General features: G+C 34.3%; 4 protein-coding genes across 4 annotated transcripts; all 4 read left to right on the top strand.

Annotated features, from left to right (window-relative positions):
• Positions 1-147: 147 nt before the first annotated feature.
• BX664DRAFT_275297 (uncharacterized protein) lies at positions 148-5,549 on the top strand. Its single transcript, XM_051541275.1, has 4 exons — positions 148-2,032; positions 2,108-2,236; positions 2,362-4,247; positions 4,387-5,549. The coding sequence occupies exons 1-4, from the start codon at positions 176-178 to the stop codon at positions 5,468-5,470; spliced, it is 4,956 nt and encodes a 1,651-aa protein (XP_051403140.1). The 5' UTR covers positions 148-175; the 3' UTR covers positions 5,471-5,549.
• Positions 5,550-6,158: 609 nt separating this feature from the next.
• BX664DRAFT_346929 (uncharacterized protein) lies at positions 6,159-7,483 on the top strand (the record flags this gene model as incomplete). The annotated part of the gene is made up of 4 exons (XM_051547538.1): positions 6,159-6,528; positions 6,601-6,735; positions 6,840-7,057; positions 7,130-7,483. 4 exons carry the CDS (start codon positions 6,159-6,161, stop codon positions 7,481-7,483), a joined length of 1,077 nt encoding a protein of 358 aa, XP_051403139.1.
• A 2,282-nt stretch (positions 7,484-9,765) lies between these two features.
• BX664DRAFT_325138 (actin) lies at positions 9,766-11,638 on the top strand. Its single transcript, XM_051543965.1, has 4 exons — positions 9,766-9,855; positions 10,057-10,122; positions 10,428-11,237; positions 11,344-11,638. Exons 1-4 carry the CDS (start codon positions 9,823-9,825, stop codon positions 11,572-11,574), a joined length of 1,140 nt encoding a protein of 379 aa, XP_051403138.1. The 5' UTR covers positions 9,766-9,822; the 3' UTR covers positions 11,575-11,638.
• A 1,808-nt stretch (positions 11,639-13,446) lies between these two features.
• BX664DRAFT_364085 (uncharacterized protein) lies at positions 13,447-15,395 on the top strand (the record flags this gene model as incomplete). Its single annotated transcript, XM_051548406.1, has 4 exons — positions 13,447-13,640; positions 13,719-13,848; positions 13,946-14,477; positions 14,572-15,395. 4 exons carry the CDS (start codon positions 13,447-13,449, stop codon positions 15,393-15,395), a joined length of 1,680 nt encoding a protein of 559 aa, XP_051403137.1.
• Positions 15,396-15,934: the final 539 nt, after the last annotated feature.

Genomic DNA, 15,934 nt, shown 5'->3' with positions numbered 1-15,934 from the left:
AAAGAAAAGTGGAAGAAAAAAAAAAAATGCAAATCACGGACCCCGACCATTTAATATTTCCCACTTCACTAATGCGCAGTCTTTTTTTTTCCTTTTTTTTTTCTTTTTCTTTTTTCTTTTTTTTTTTTTTTTTTGACAACTCCTAATACACAATCATTATTGTTTTTAGTTGAACATGGATGATAATGATGACGAATTTGATATTGAAATGGAATTGGATACGGATATGGATCTTATCCTTGCTGCTATGGATAAGGTAGAAGAAACACAAGCAAAATCTTTGAATCTCAACAACAATAAACGCGGAGAAACTTCTGCCATTCTTCAAGATAATAATGATATTAGCGACGAAGATATGGACGATGACTTTGGAGCTATTGATGTGGATGCTTTGGTGCAAGCTGCTGAAACAGTCGAAAAACAAAAGGCAACTGGAAACAAAAAGGGTACCAACTCACAATCATCTCTTGCAACGTACTTTACGCGACCTTTTTCAACAAGTAATATTCAGGGAACAACAACAATGGCTGGACCAAGTAGATCAAACAATAGAACGACAAACAATGATACCAATGAATCTTCTGAAGGATCGAATTCAAGAATAACTTTTGGATTACCGGACGATATGAGAGATCCAATTCCACCTCCACCTCCACCAACAAGTGTACGAACATATCACCCTTTTGACAGAACAAACATCACTACTTGGATTTATCCTACCAACAATCAGATGCGTGGATACCAATTCAACATTGTCAGAAAAGCACTCTTTAGCAATACTTTGGTATCAATTCCTACTGGCTTGGGAAAGACTTTTATTGCTGCTGTTATTATGTACAACTATTATCGATGGTTTCCCAATTCAATCATTATCTTTTTAGCACCAACAAGACCACTAGTAGAACAACAAGTCAAAGCATGTCATGATGTATGTGGAATCCCTCAGAAAGATGTAGTCATGATGGTTGGATCAGTAGGAAAAAACAAGCGACCGGAACAATGGGCAAAAGGACGTGTATTCTTTTGTACACCTCAGGTAGTTGACAATGATCTTTCAAATGGAATCTGTCCTGCGCACAAAGTATCCTTAGTAGTGATTGACGAAGCTCATCGTGCAACTGGCAATTATGCATATACCAACGTGATTGAAAAACTAGGGCGTATTCATTCACATTTTCGTGTCCTCGCACTCTCAGCTACTCCTGGTTCAGCAATCGACAAGGTACAGGCGGTGGTGACTAATCTACGTATCAATAACATTGAAGTCAGAACTGAAGAATCTATGGATGTGCAAGAATTCTCTTTTGGAAAGCGTGTTCAAACGGTGGTTATCAAATTGGCATATACGGCTGGGGCTACTGGAATTGTACCACGGACGGCGGATTTCTTTTGTCAACAATTTTTTCGACCAGTTTTGGATCGTTTACACAAATACAAGGCTATTTATGATCCCTCTCCTGATGCATGTAGTCATTTCATGCTCATGTCAGAACGAAAACGATATCAAATCAACGCTAAAAACGTTACTCCTGCGGTGAAAGCGATGGTCTATCTTGATTTCATATTAGCTGAAAATCTTAGTCGTGCTTATGAAGGCCTTTGTGTTTATGGTGTAGCTACTTTTGTGGATATTATGGATCGACTCTTTCAAGATATACGCTCGAAAATTGACAATGGAAAAAACATACCCAAGGAACATTACAAGCTTCTGAATCATTTTGGATTGAATCAGCAACTAGATCGATTACGCCAGGAAATGGAACGATCAGAATTCATTGGACACCCAAAATTGGAAAAACTACTCGATATCATACTTCATCATCTGAATCAATCTCAACAACAACATGAAAACAACAATGAAAGTAACACTTCTTCAACCAGGATTATTGTATTTTCAAGTCTACGCATATCAGTCAAAATGATTGTCGATTTTTTATCCATCCATGAACCAATGATAAGGTGTACACAATTTGTTGGTCAAGCTGACGATGCAAACGGGATGAAAGGAATGAATCAACGTGATCAACAACAGGTAATTTACGAAAATGTAGAAATATATGAATTGTGTTTTTTTTTACATTTTTTTTCTCTTCTCGCTTCAATTTAGGCAATCGAGCGGTTCAAGAAAGGTGAAATTAACGTGATGGTTGCTACTAGTATTGGTGAAGAAGGTCTTGATATTGGTGAAGTCGATTTGATTATTTGTTATGATTCTCAAAGCTCCTCTATTCGATTGGTAAGTCTAATGGAGAAGAAGAAGAAGAAGAGAAAGAAAAAAGTAGTATATTTATTTGTATCAAGATATTGATATGGTTTATCTTTTTTTTTTTTTTAAAAAAAATAATTATATATTATAATTAGCTTCAACGGATGGGACGAACAGGTCGAAGAAGAAAAGGTCATTGTGTTATGCTTATGACCGAACAAGAAGAACGAAAATTCAACAAGGCAAATGAAAAATATAAGTACATTCAAAATGCTATTACAAAGCATGGTGTCATTCAATGTTTTCCTTCCAACCCATCAATCATTCCTGACAATTACCAACCAGTATTACAACGAAAACATCTCACTATCACTAATTATCTGTCAAATCTTGTTACTGGAAAGAAAAGGCGTCGTCAAGGTGACAAGTTCTCATCATTCAAAAAGGACGGTACCCTAACTGAAGAAGGTCTTGAAACATTTTTGGCTTCTTTTCCCAATGGCGGTTGCTCTTCCATTCATCAAGCTCATGGTCAATTCTGGCCAGCAGTCTCAGTTTTGAAACATGCAAGTAAATACCTCTCACTTCAAAAGCATCGAACTCCAATAAAACGTGTGGGTCATTCTCATAGAACAGCACAATTTATCGAATTGATACGGAAAATGGAGCATCAAATTTTATACGGCAATGATGAAGACAAACAAGAAGAAGAAATGTTAAACTCATCTGATCATACTGGTTTTCCTGCTATTGTCATCAGCACACCAGATCAATCAAACGTATTGAAAATGCCAAGACGAAGAAATATGACCAGTGATACTGAATCTGATCAAGCAAATCAACGACAACAATCCAACATGTTCAACATACCTCAACGAAGAAAACCAACTGACTCTGACAACAGTGATACATCCAACCTACTAAATCAGCAAAATCATCATCTCCAGGATAGTACTGATCTCACTTTGGACGACGACAATATGCAACTATTGACGAAAGGCATACATTCAGAAGATTCTGTGAATGATGGTGATAATCCGGACCACTTTTTGGAAGAGGTAGATGAATATTCAAGTATGATGGGGCCATTGATTACAAAGGGTGTTATGGGCGGCGACGATGATGATGGATATGACATTGGCGGATTCTCGTACGATTTTGATAGCAACACTACGACAAACGTTCCATATTCTTCATCTCATAACAACGACAGCAACAACGTCATACTTTCTGATGTAGCACCATTCCACTCAGCAAAATCTGATCAACAAAAAACTGACAAGAACACAAATGCATCTACTATTCCTATGGAATCACCAACTAGGATCGCTGACAAAGGTGATGATGACGATGATGATGATGACGATGAATTTGGGAGTTTTGATATGGATCTATGGGATGAAGTGAATGAAGATATGTTGATCGCGAAAAACAAAGTGGATGGCGGATCTGATTACAAACACTGTATGGCAACTTTGCAGTTCAACTTACCAACACCTGAAGTACCTAACGACCTGGTCACTGCTTCAACATTTCTTTTTGATGATGATCTGCCCCCTTTAGTATCTGTGATTGAACATGATGATCCAACAACAATGGCAACAACATTTTTACGTGATTTTACATGGTCATCGACACAACCAATATTCAGTGAAAAAGCTCGACAGCTCCTATGGAAAAGGATAGGAAACACCAGTAACCGTTGGCTCTCAGTTATCAAGGATGATGGAAATGACTTCTCAATGATTGGAACTTCACCTTTTTCGGAAACAATGTCGTCACACATATTGAATTTGGACCAACCTGAATTAGACGATGATTTTGTTATGGATGATTTTGGAAATAAGACGATCGACTTGATGTCACAGGATGAAAGACAAGCCTTAAAGTCTCCACAACATGATGATGACCAGAACAATGAAATACCACAACATCAGGAAAATCTTACTGCCCAGTCAAATATTGTAAATACACTTATGGACCCAGTTCCGAATAATCATGTACATATACCTCATCAAGACGAAGCAATATCAAACAAAGTGTAAGTAAAAAAAAAAAAAAAAAAAAAAAAAAAAAAAAAAAAAAAAAAAAAAAAAAAAAAAAAAAAAAAAAGTAAAATAAAATAAAGAAAACGAGAAGAAAAATTGTTTACTTACCATATTCATGATTGCTTCCCATAGATTGACTACTGTGTCTAATATTCCAGCAGAAAAAGAACAACAAGAAGAAGATGAAGCATTCGAAATGCACGATGACAACGTTTATTCATGGGAAATCAACGATGATATGCTCGATCGTTCAACACTGCAACATGAACATAACAAAAAGAAGGATCAGCTTTCACCCTCGACATCATCACCGATATTGATATCTGATACAACACCACAACAAGCACATCAAGAAGAAAATGATAAGATCAAAGATTCACCTTCTCATCTTCTAAATGACACTCCACAACGATCTTTGTTGACAAATACTCCCAATGAATGCCGAATACCAAAAAGCTCTGATCGAGAAAGCGAATGTTCACCAATTCTACAACGAAAACGATCACGACGAAAACTTGTTATCCAGGATACGGATGATGAAGATGGGTTCAATAGACGACATCAGAATAACGAAGATGATAACGACGACAATGACGATGATAACCTAGATTTATCAATGAACAGTATCTCACCTGCCGATAATGAACGCAACGAAGAACAACACACGGTTTCAGATCATGTTATTAGGCGTAAGGCACGGCAACCAACATCAAGATCAAAGGACTGGACAGCAAATCCATTTTTGGATGTGGAGGCGGCAAGAAGCGATGATGGAGAGGATACCGATGACGAAGACGACAGCCGGGTGGAAAACCAAAGCATGATGAACTCATTTATTTATGATGGAAGCTCAGAATTAGGACCAGACGGATCAATGGTTCTTCAGCAGAACGGAGGACAAACTGATCAATTCTACTGTAAAAAAACCGACATGTCGATGTATCGTACCAGTCTTCTTCAACAGGATGTGGCAATGGCACATGGAGCTCCACCTATCTTTGAAAAGGATTACCGTAGGAAAACTTGGTTGGACAAGATGGAAACTGACAAATGGGAACAAGTCGCCGCTGATGATGATGATGATGATAATACTTCCGAAAAGGATGACAATGAATTCTTTGATGCTCAAGACACAATTTTAGATGATGGTGTGGATGATAGTGAAGAAAGCGAAGATATCAGCAATTTTACAAATGCTAGCGATGATTTTATGTAGATCAACTTTGTTTATTCATATTGTATAGTATAATGTAGTGTAGTCAATATATTTATTTAGATATTTCTAATTTAGTCCCTGTTCTATTTTTTTTTTTTTTTTCAAGTTTTTCAATAAACTTTGGATCGTTTTACTCAATGCATTAGGATAGGCTGCGGTGGTTGAAATAACACAGTGAAGTAGGAAAAAAAAATCATTGTAACAGGAACGCATCTCTTTCTGACTAACAACACTGGAATGTTTATGTACATGAAACTAGGTAAAAAAATAAAAATAAAATAAAAAAAAAATGAAGTAAATTTTGCATTAAGGTGGTACATGCTTATCCTTTTTTTCTTTATATATATATATAGAAATTACTTTCTTTTTTTTTCAAAAACAAACACCTAAAAAGGCAACGTTGGCAAAACCTATTTTATACAAGTTTGACAATCTTTTGGTCATGAAAGGCAAGTGCAAAACATTTGTTGTCTAGTGATAAATATCATGATACAAAAAGTATTCATTTTTTTTTTGTTATTGACCTAATATCATTTTTTTTTTTTGTTTCTCTTCCTTCTTTATTATTTTTACTATTATTCTTGGGAAGTTTTGAAACGTGTCTAGAGCAATGAAAGTCAACCAGTGTCTCCTCATTGTGTCAATTTATCTTCTCATTATATCATGTTGTGGTTACGTGATTCCACCAATGCCAACACAAACTTCTCCTTCAATACAATCAGCATCTATACAACCTGTACAGCCAACTCAACCTCCATCTCATTCTCAGTATCTAGTCAAACGCGACGATGACAATATTCAGGCAACTCTTAGCCTTTATCAGAACTGGGCGTCTGTTTGTAACAATGATAACAACAACCAAGTGGCGGTAGCTATTAGTATTGATCCCAAGATGCAACAATTATGGCAAACTGTCACTCAAACTGTTAACTGTGGCCATGGTACCGTGAAGACCGTGACAAGAACTATTACTGCGACCGCGACTGCTACCACTAGTGGTACTAATCCTACCAATACTCCTACTTGTGATCAACAGTGCTGGAGTGATTATCTATGGCGTAAGTTTTTGTAAACGTAAAATAGTAGGTCTCCTTTTCATCTGATGAATCCTTTTTTTTTAATTGACATAGATACGTATGGTTACGGGATTAGTGTAGCTCAAGCCTTGACTGGTATTGTTTGCATGATGATTGGTATTTACTTTATGGTGTTTGGTTTCCGTTTCTTTAGACCTACATTAGGTTTTACTGGATTTGTTTTCTTTGGTAAGTTGATGATGCGATATGATTATTATTATTATTTTATTTGTATCTCACCTTTTTTTTTTTTTTTTTTTTTTTTTTTTTTTTTACTATTCTCTTCCTTATAGCTGTGATGACATGGATTGGACTGACAAACAATGAACCTGCTTCAGGTTATCCAAATACTGATCTTCTATACGTTTGTGTGAGCGCTGGCATGGGACTTGTAGGTGCTGGACTTGGTGTATTCTTCTTTGTGATTAGTATTTACATGGTGGGTGGACTTGGAGGTTTTTATTTCGCTGTCTGGATCCTATCTTGGAAAGCAAGTCTGATTATTACAGTGGTAAAGTTATATATATGATTACAACTCATCTTTATATCTTATTGATTTTTATTTTTATTTTTATGATGATAGAAAGTAGCACAAATCTGCTTTATCATAGGTGTTGGTTTGGTCACTGCCATTCTTCTCTATCTATTGGAAACATATATTCTGATCATGTCTACTGCCTTCATTGGAGCTTATCTTGTCCTTTTCGGTTTAGATTTTTTTGCACATACTGGTATGTTGAATGCTTGGTTACTTATATTTGATGCAAATCCAAATCATTTCAATTCCTATATGATTCAACGTCCCGTTCTGGTCATGCTCTCCTTTGTGGCTGTTCTCTTCTTGATGTCAGTGGGTTGGCAATATTATTGGAATGTCATGCGACACAAGCGTTCTTTTGGTGTTCCAAAAAAGGCAAAAGTAGTCGAAAATGAATAAATAGTTTCTTTAGTTTCACTATATATATTACCATTCTTTTTATACTAGTATAGTGATATATACCTGTTGATTACCCATATTTTTTTTTTTTTTTGTATCATTGGTATACCATCTTTATCATTGTTTCTCTCTTATATATGTATATCTTATTTTATAAATAAAATTGTACTCTCTAGCAATAAATTAGCTTGTTTGAAATAAAATCCTATACTATTATCTATGATAAAGGATGATGGGGATGATGACGGATGATATGTATTAAAGGTTGATGTAATTAATACTAATGTCTAAAATGTAGTTTTATATTTAGATTCGATGATCCTTACTGACTGAAACAAAATGAACGTTTAGTCGATTCATATTGGAAAAAAATAAGAAATAAAAAAAAAAAGATCATGATCAAACAATCATTGCATAAAAACTCGTTATACATTAGAACAAATTTGAAATCCCGAGTACCTGGAAGAAGGATGTGTGACTTAGAACAGGTGGTATCCCTCAATCTATATAATATGATGTAATTGCTCCTTGTAGGGAGCAAGAAAAATGGAGATGTTCGGGATCTCAAACAGGATGAAGCCGTGATGCTTGTCACTTGGAGATCCCGTGCACTGATAACACATCATTTACAATTTTCATCCAACTGTTAGTGACATGATTATCTGTAGCTGATTGATTTGATAAAGTTTAATCCAAAACATATTAATGGAAGCAAATTCGATCAAATGAGAAAATTCAAAGTTAAAAAAAAAAAAAAAAAAGGTAATCGATTCAGGTAACGATAACCAATAGAGGTCACTCCGAATCGGAAGGTAATATAAATGTCCCCTCAAAAAAGTTTTTTTTTTTTTTCTCTTTCCTATTCTCTTTCTTCTCTTTTTCATTAACTTTCTTTTTATCTTTCTCTATATTTGACGATTCTTTTTTTTTTTATTTATTTATTTATTATCATCATCTTCTTATGATTAAAACTAAAGCCATTACATTGATTCCCAAAGTGCAGTGTCGATATGCTTCAGTATTAGCATCATCATCATCACTTGCTCCTATTGGCAGTAGTTATTCTTCCCTGCAACATGATTCAAGATATATTGTTACCCCTGCTTCTGCTTCATGTACTACACCTTCAAACAATTATTTCCATCCTGCTCATATACCAAAGAAAACTCAAATTAGATTGACACTTGATGAACTCAAAGAAGTACTAGAATCCTCTCGACAATTACTTCAGCATTTACAACAAGAATATGTGAATAAATCATCATTACAAACACCGATGGATCTTAAGCAAGTGATTGAACAGCAAATCAAGTTAGTGGAATCTCTTTCTAGTCAATATAATAAAAAGAACAAAACTGGTGGTGACAGAGAATAAATATAGATAGATGTTACCTACCCCCCTTTTTTTATTATTATTATTAGAATCATCATCCATTATTACTCATTCATTCATTCATTCATCATCATCCATTGTCAATCATCATCATTAACATAATCATTAGTGTCATTTTATCCATATCATCCTACAATTGAATTGATTTATTTCTTTTAAGATTAGCATATATATCTTTACTCTTTTACCAATATACACATAGAATTATTATTAATAAAAAAAAAACTCATCATTTATCCAAATATTTTTTTCTTTGAAGATCGGTGTAATTTTGTCACTATAAATAGATTCATTCGGAACTGAAAACATCAAGAGATGATTTTCCATTCTACCCCCCACTTCATATAATGATTTCCCAGAATGAGAAAAACTCCATTTTGATTATGATGATACAATATGAAAAAAAAAGAACAAGTTAAAAAGATGATCAAATCATTTGTCGTTTTGCCAAGTAAATACCGCAGTTCATATTAGAAGAAAAGATGATTTAAATTCTTGCCAAGGAGTAAAGAAAAAAAAAAGACAAGTGAAAGATACCAAGAAAAAAAAAAAAAGGGGATAGACAAAAAAAAAAAAAAGATGAAATATATATATATAAAATTTCAAATCAAATATTGAAATGTGATACATATAGTTGTTTTATCTCGTTCTTTTTGGATCAAAGCAGGCTTTCTATTTGCCAAGAATGTACACTGGTCATGAAACTCTCGTGCTCTTTGACTGATGTCCTTCATAGGCGGAGCTGAAACAGATGGCAGTCAAAGTGACCCCATATCCAAACACCGAAGGTTAAAACTGTCCAAAGGGGATTGGATGCGTCACTTGTTTTTTTTTTACCCTTAAATACAACCCAGCTCGACGTGCAACTCCCTTTTTTTTTTTTTTCTTCTTTTCTCTCTTTTTTTCTTTTTTTCTCATCATCTTTTTTAGAATATAATAATACATAATGTCCTCTCATTTGGAAGAAGAAGTCGCTGCCGTAAGTTTCTTTTTCTTTATATAAAATATATATTTTTACGTGTTTGGTACCTTGTTTATATTAGTTGTCTAATATACAAGTTCTTACCTATATTTTTTTTTCATCTTTTTTTTTTCATCTTTTTTTTTTTCTATTTTCCATTCTTTGTTACTAACTGAAACATTCTTTTTTTTTTTTCTTTCCATCTTTTTATCAAAATAGTTGGTTATTGATAATGGCTCTGGTATGTGTAAGGCTGGTTTCGCTGGTGATGATGCTCCTCGTGCCGTAAGTTTTCCCCTTCAAAAAAAAAAATAAGAAAAAAGCGTGTTATCTAATGAGAGTGGGTGTTGTGTTTATATGTATCGGATAAGGAGACAGGTTAGAGTCGAGGGGTGAAGAGGGGAAGATTCTATCCTGTTCTCTTTTACTTTTCATTACTTTCTTTTTTTTTTTTTTAAAAAAAAAAAAAGAATATGTATTGAAAAGAGTGATATGTATGTGTGCGTGTGTACGTCTGATTTTTTTTTTTTGGGCTCAGTACTACTTGGCAAAAAAAAAGTACTAACTAATATTTACCAAAATTTAATTAGGTCTTCCCCTCTATTGTTGGTCGTCCTCGTCATCAAGGTATCATGGTCGGTATGGGCCAAAAGGATTCTTATGTTGGTGATGAAGCTCAATCCAAGCGTGGTATTTTGACTCTTCGTTATCCTATTGAACACGGTATTGTTACCAACTGGGATGATATGGAAAAGATCTGGCATCATACTTTCTATAATGAACTCCGTGTGGCTCCTGAAGAACATCCTGTTTTGTTGACTGAAGCTCCTTTGAACCCCAAATCTAACCGTGAAAAGATGACTCAAATCATGTTTGAAACTTTTAATGCCCCTGCTTTCTATGTTGCTATTCAAGCTGTCTTGTCTCTTTATGCTTCCGGTCGTACTACTGGTATTGTGCTTGACTCTGGTGATGGTGTTACTCACACTGTACCCATTTACGAAGGTTATGCTCTTCCCCACGCTATCTTGCGTTTGGATATGGCTGGTCGTGATTTGACTGATTACTTGATGCGTATCTTGGCTGAACGTGGTCATTCCTTCACTACTACTGCTGAACGTGAAATTGTTCGTGATATCAAGGAAAAACTCTGTTATACTGCTCTTGACTTTGAACAAGAAATGCAAACTGCTTCTCAATCATCTGCTCTTGAAAAGTCCTATGAATTACCTGATGGTCAAGTCATCACTGTTGGCAACGAACGTTTCCGTGCTCCTGAAGCTCTTTTCCAACCTTCTTTCCTTGGTCTTGAATCTGCTGGTATTCATGAAACTACTTACAACTCTATCATGAAGTGTGATGTGGATATTCGTAAGGATTTGTACTCCAACATTGTTATGGTAAGTATGGATCCGAAAAAGGAATATATATATATATATATATATATATATATAGTTATATGAGTTTTTGACTAATGGATATATTGGTTTTTTTTATTTATTATAGTCTGGTGGTACCACTATGTATCCTGGTATTGCTGACCGTATGCAAAAGGAAATCACTGCTCTTGCTCCTAGCTCCATGAAGATCAAGATTGTTGCTCCTCCTGAACGCAAGTACTCTGTCTGGATTGGTGGTTCTATTCTTGCCTCTCTTTCTACTTTCCAACAAATGTGGATCTCCAAGCAAGAATACGACGAAAGTGGTCCTTCCATTGTCCACAGAAAGTGTTTCTAATTTTCTTTTTTTTTTTTATGCACTTTTTTTATTTATCATTGATCACTCTTTTTTTTTTTTTTTTTTGGAAAGATGAAATGAACAAAGAATTTCTAGTTAGTAGTTATCTTAGTCCTTTCTTCTTCTGCAATCATCGTTTTTTCTATTATTTTTTTAGTCTCTTCTTTTTTTTTTTCCCAAATTGTTATCCCCTTGAAATAAAAACGACTTTATCTCCATTTTGTTTTTGTCACAAAATTATCAAACGTTTGTCTTTTTGTCCTTGAAAGATGAATATGAATGTTAAGATTTTATTATATATATATATATAAAAGAAGATCTAGAGCTACTGTCTATGTACAAAGTATAAAAAGCCCAAATTATAGTTTTGTCAAAAGTCCCAAAGCATCATCCAAGTCATTTTGTGTTTGTTCGTATTGTCGTTGTTCTGCCTCGATTCTATTGCGTTCCAAAATCTAAAGAAAAAGAAAATAAAAGTTAAACGGTTGAATCAATTCTTATTCTTTATTACCTTTTCAGTTTCCAGGGTTGCCTTATTCTTTGTTTTATTCTTTTTCTTGTTAGATTGAGTCAGGTGTGTTGATAAATCATCCATCAAGCCATCGAGTTGATCAGTAAGACTAGCATTCTTTACTTTTTCAGATTTTGTAACGGGGCGTTTTCTTTTCTTGTCGATATCTTCAGATACATTTGATTTACCAATCTGACCTTTTGATCGTGTATATGGTTTCGTTTGTGTCTTGGTATCTTTTCTGTATTTTGGCATATTGGAAGGAAAATAAAAGAATGAGAAAAAAAAAAAAAAAAGGTCAATGAACTTATTGTTTTGTTGAAACTTTCTTTTCGCACTCAGCGTCCAAAAATGGAATGATTTTGCCACAAAGTAACAAGATCTGTCAACATCCATCCTCCAAGCAAACTTTTTGGAAAAAAAAAGAAATAAGTATGGGATAGTTTAAAATAAAAATAAAAACAGGTAATTTCAAAAGAAAAAAGTATTCATCATTTATAGAAAATCATCATAGAAAACATAATGATAAAGTATGAATGCATGAAATCGATATTTCTATGATTCCATATTTACTTGATGAGTTTAATCTTCTTCCAAAAATTGACACTTTTTAAAGAAAAAAAAAAAAAGAATGATTTATTTAGCTTAGAAGTACGAAACATACATACAGTGTATTTTATTGCTGTCTTTTTTTTAATAGTGAAATCAGACAAAAAAAAAAAGAGGATGATTATATAATAATTAATGATGATGATAATGATAGATACACTTGAATTAGTGGATGGTTGATAAAAATAACCTAACGATGACAAAGATACTTATAAAGTGATTCAATAACATGAATTGAGGAAGTTCGTGAATCACAGCACTTTATGTGTATGTAATTTCGAAATCCGATTCTACATCGTTTTGAATTTTCCCAGTTGCCAGTCCCTTTCTCTCTCTCTCTCTTTTTTCTTCTTCTTTCTTCTTCTTCTTTATACTCGTTCTCTTAACCAAGAGCGATTGAGTATTTTTTTTTTTTACATTATGACTGATCTTACCTGGAATGAAACTCATACACTTAATTCGCAAAACAAATATTGTTATTGTCAAAAAGACCGGAACCTTCTTGAAGGCGCACTTCAATGTAGACGTAAGGTTTTCTATTCCTTCTTTTCTTTTATGTATATTAACTACTATTATTTTATATCTTTATAGTCTGTCGAAACTGGTTTCATACAACTTGTACAGAAATACAAAAACCACCAGCTCTCTTATTCACTATCAATTATAGTTTTGTCTGTCGCTTATGTCACCCCAAAGGTATCGAATCATTTGAACGTACAACCGCTAGTTGGAAAGATATCTGTATTACTACCATGGCTAACTTGATATTGGAACAAATTGAATATAAACTTGGTGATGTAAACCGATCTACATTTGACAGCAAAAATGCCAGTCTCATGACTGTATGGAGACCCGAACAATACTACTTTAACAAGAAACAAATCATCCCTTTTGTCGACGAACATTGGAAAGACATTTGTACTGATCGTGCCAGAACTACTACATGGTAAATTAAAGAAGAAAATAAAATAGTGTAGATATTTATATATATAATATTGGGTTTTTTTTTTTTGGGTATTCATAGGTGGGCCACTTTAGGAAGTTGTTTATACTCTACAAAAGAAATATTTACTTCTAAGGATGAACGTCAACGATCTGCAGCAGCAGATTTTGGATTGAATGATGCCAATTTATGGCACATACGCCCTATACAGGTAAAAAAAAAAAAAAAAATACTAATATAAATATATATCTATATATATACTTATAATCAATCACTCATTATCTTTTTCTTTTTTTCTTTTCTTTTAGTCGAGTACCAAATCAACTACATCAATACCACGCCTACCAAAAGAACGAAAATCAGATGAAGCATTCAACTCTCAGCGAATGGAAGCATCATCCATATATCCAACAGCTAATAGTCAACGCGTCGAAAAATGGGTTGCCTCGAATACGCCGTCTCCCAGATCTTCATCACCATCTGTCACACCAGCAATCATACCTGCTATGTTCAGTAACTCCAGTAATACTGATCATCCCTTCAACAGATTTGGCTTCAAGTATATTCCTTGTGAAAAATCCAAAGTATTACCTCATCTTGCTTATCAACAGACAGATATCAGTGGAGTAGATGGAAATGGTTGTACACTTAGTATGACAGACAAAAGCTCTTATGTCTCGGTGGCTAAGGATGGACGAACAGTGACAACTGACAAAGGTTTTCGAATGTGTCGCGCGAATGTGGGTGTCAAGGAAGGAAATTGGTATTGGGAAGCTATTGTTTTAAAAAGCAATGATGATAGTGGTGGACATGTTCGTCTAGGGTGGGCAAGACGTGAAGGTAAAAAAAAAAAAAAAATGGATGTCAATCAGATGATACTTAGTTTTTGATGCCTTTTTCTTCCTTTTTTTTTTTTTAAAAAAAAAAACGCTAGCTTGTTTGAATGCTCCTGTGGGTTATGATGCTTATAGTTATGGATATCGTGACAAGACAGGTGAAAAGGTATTTTGCTCTCGACCACAAAGTTATGGTGAATCATACCAAACAGGTGATGTGATTGGACTCTATATTTCATTACCACCAAAACATAAAAACGGAAAGGATGGCAGCACAGGGCAAGATTTCAAAAGTGCGACAAGAAAACGAATTCCAATTGCATTCAAGGATACAATATGGTTTGAAGAAAAGGATTATCGACAATGCAAGGAAATGGAAGCTCTAGCTGATCGATATCGCAAAGAAGATGATAGTTTATACCGACCAAAAAGTATCCCTGGATCATCGATCACTATGTACAAGAATGGAGTATGCTTAGGTGTGATGTATCAAGACTTGACTGATTTTGAAGATTTTGGAAGTTTGCCTGATATGGTTCTGTCACAGCATCAAAAGAAGAAAAGAAAACACAAGAAGGATAGTGATAGTACGTTACCGACAACAATGACCTCTGGAACTTCACAAATGAGGATGGTGGATGAAGAAGATTTTGATGGGAATGTCAAGCATCAACAGTGGAATGATGATCCTCCTTTGGCAGATGATGGATCCTTGGGTTACTATCCTGCCGTTAGTGTATACAAAGGTGGTGTTGTCTCATGCAACTTTGGTCCTGATTTCCAATACCCGCCTCCTGTTGCTCCAGGTACCGAACCTTGGAAACCCATGTGTCAACGTCATAGTGATTATATGGTAGAAGAATGTGTGTGGGATCTTGTGGATGAAATATCTCGTAGTTTTAGAAAAAAGTTTATTGAATAAAGTTTCCTCATTTTATTATGATTCTTTTTGGAATGTGATACGTATCAAGAATGGAAATGGGAGTACCTCCTCGCACAGAACTTTTTTTTTTTTTTTTTAATTTCTTTATTGGAGATAAGCGTCAGCCAATGAACTCATTGGTTATTATTTCTGTTGACAAATGATTCTTATACTACTTTTTTTTTTTTTTTTTTGTGAGGTGATTAGTTAAATAGTGAAGAAATGATAATAGAATTGAATAAGATTTTATTATTAAATAAGAATGCGAAGAAAATGATCTACTATTAATATACTATATAAACACTCGCAAAGTCTAATACTAAATGTCAATTAAAAAAAAAGACTTATTATTTTTTCATGCAAAAATTAGCCAATCAAATTGCTTCTTTTCCTGTTTTCGATAAAATATGCAATCATCCACCAGTTGTATACTATTGCAACGCACTCAAAAGTGATCATCATCGTATCAAATTTGGACTGAACATAGATCAAATCATTCACTTGTATTAATAATCATCTTTCTAGAGTAAACTAAAAAA

This window comes from Halteromyces radiatus, assembly GCF_025201355.1.
Source record: "Halteromyces radiatus strain CBS 162.75 chromosome Unknown BX664scaffold_2, whole genome shotgun sequence".
Taxonomy (NCBI): Eukaryota; Fungi; Mucoromycota; class Mucoromycetes; order Mucorales; family Cunninghamellaceae; genus Halteromyces; species Halteromyces radiatus.
Note: the sequence above shows the minus strand (reverse complement) of the source record. Positions and strands in the feature narration are given on the sequence as shown.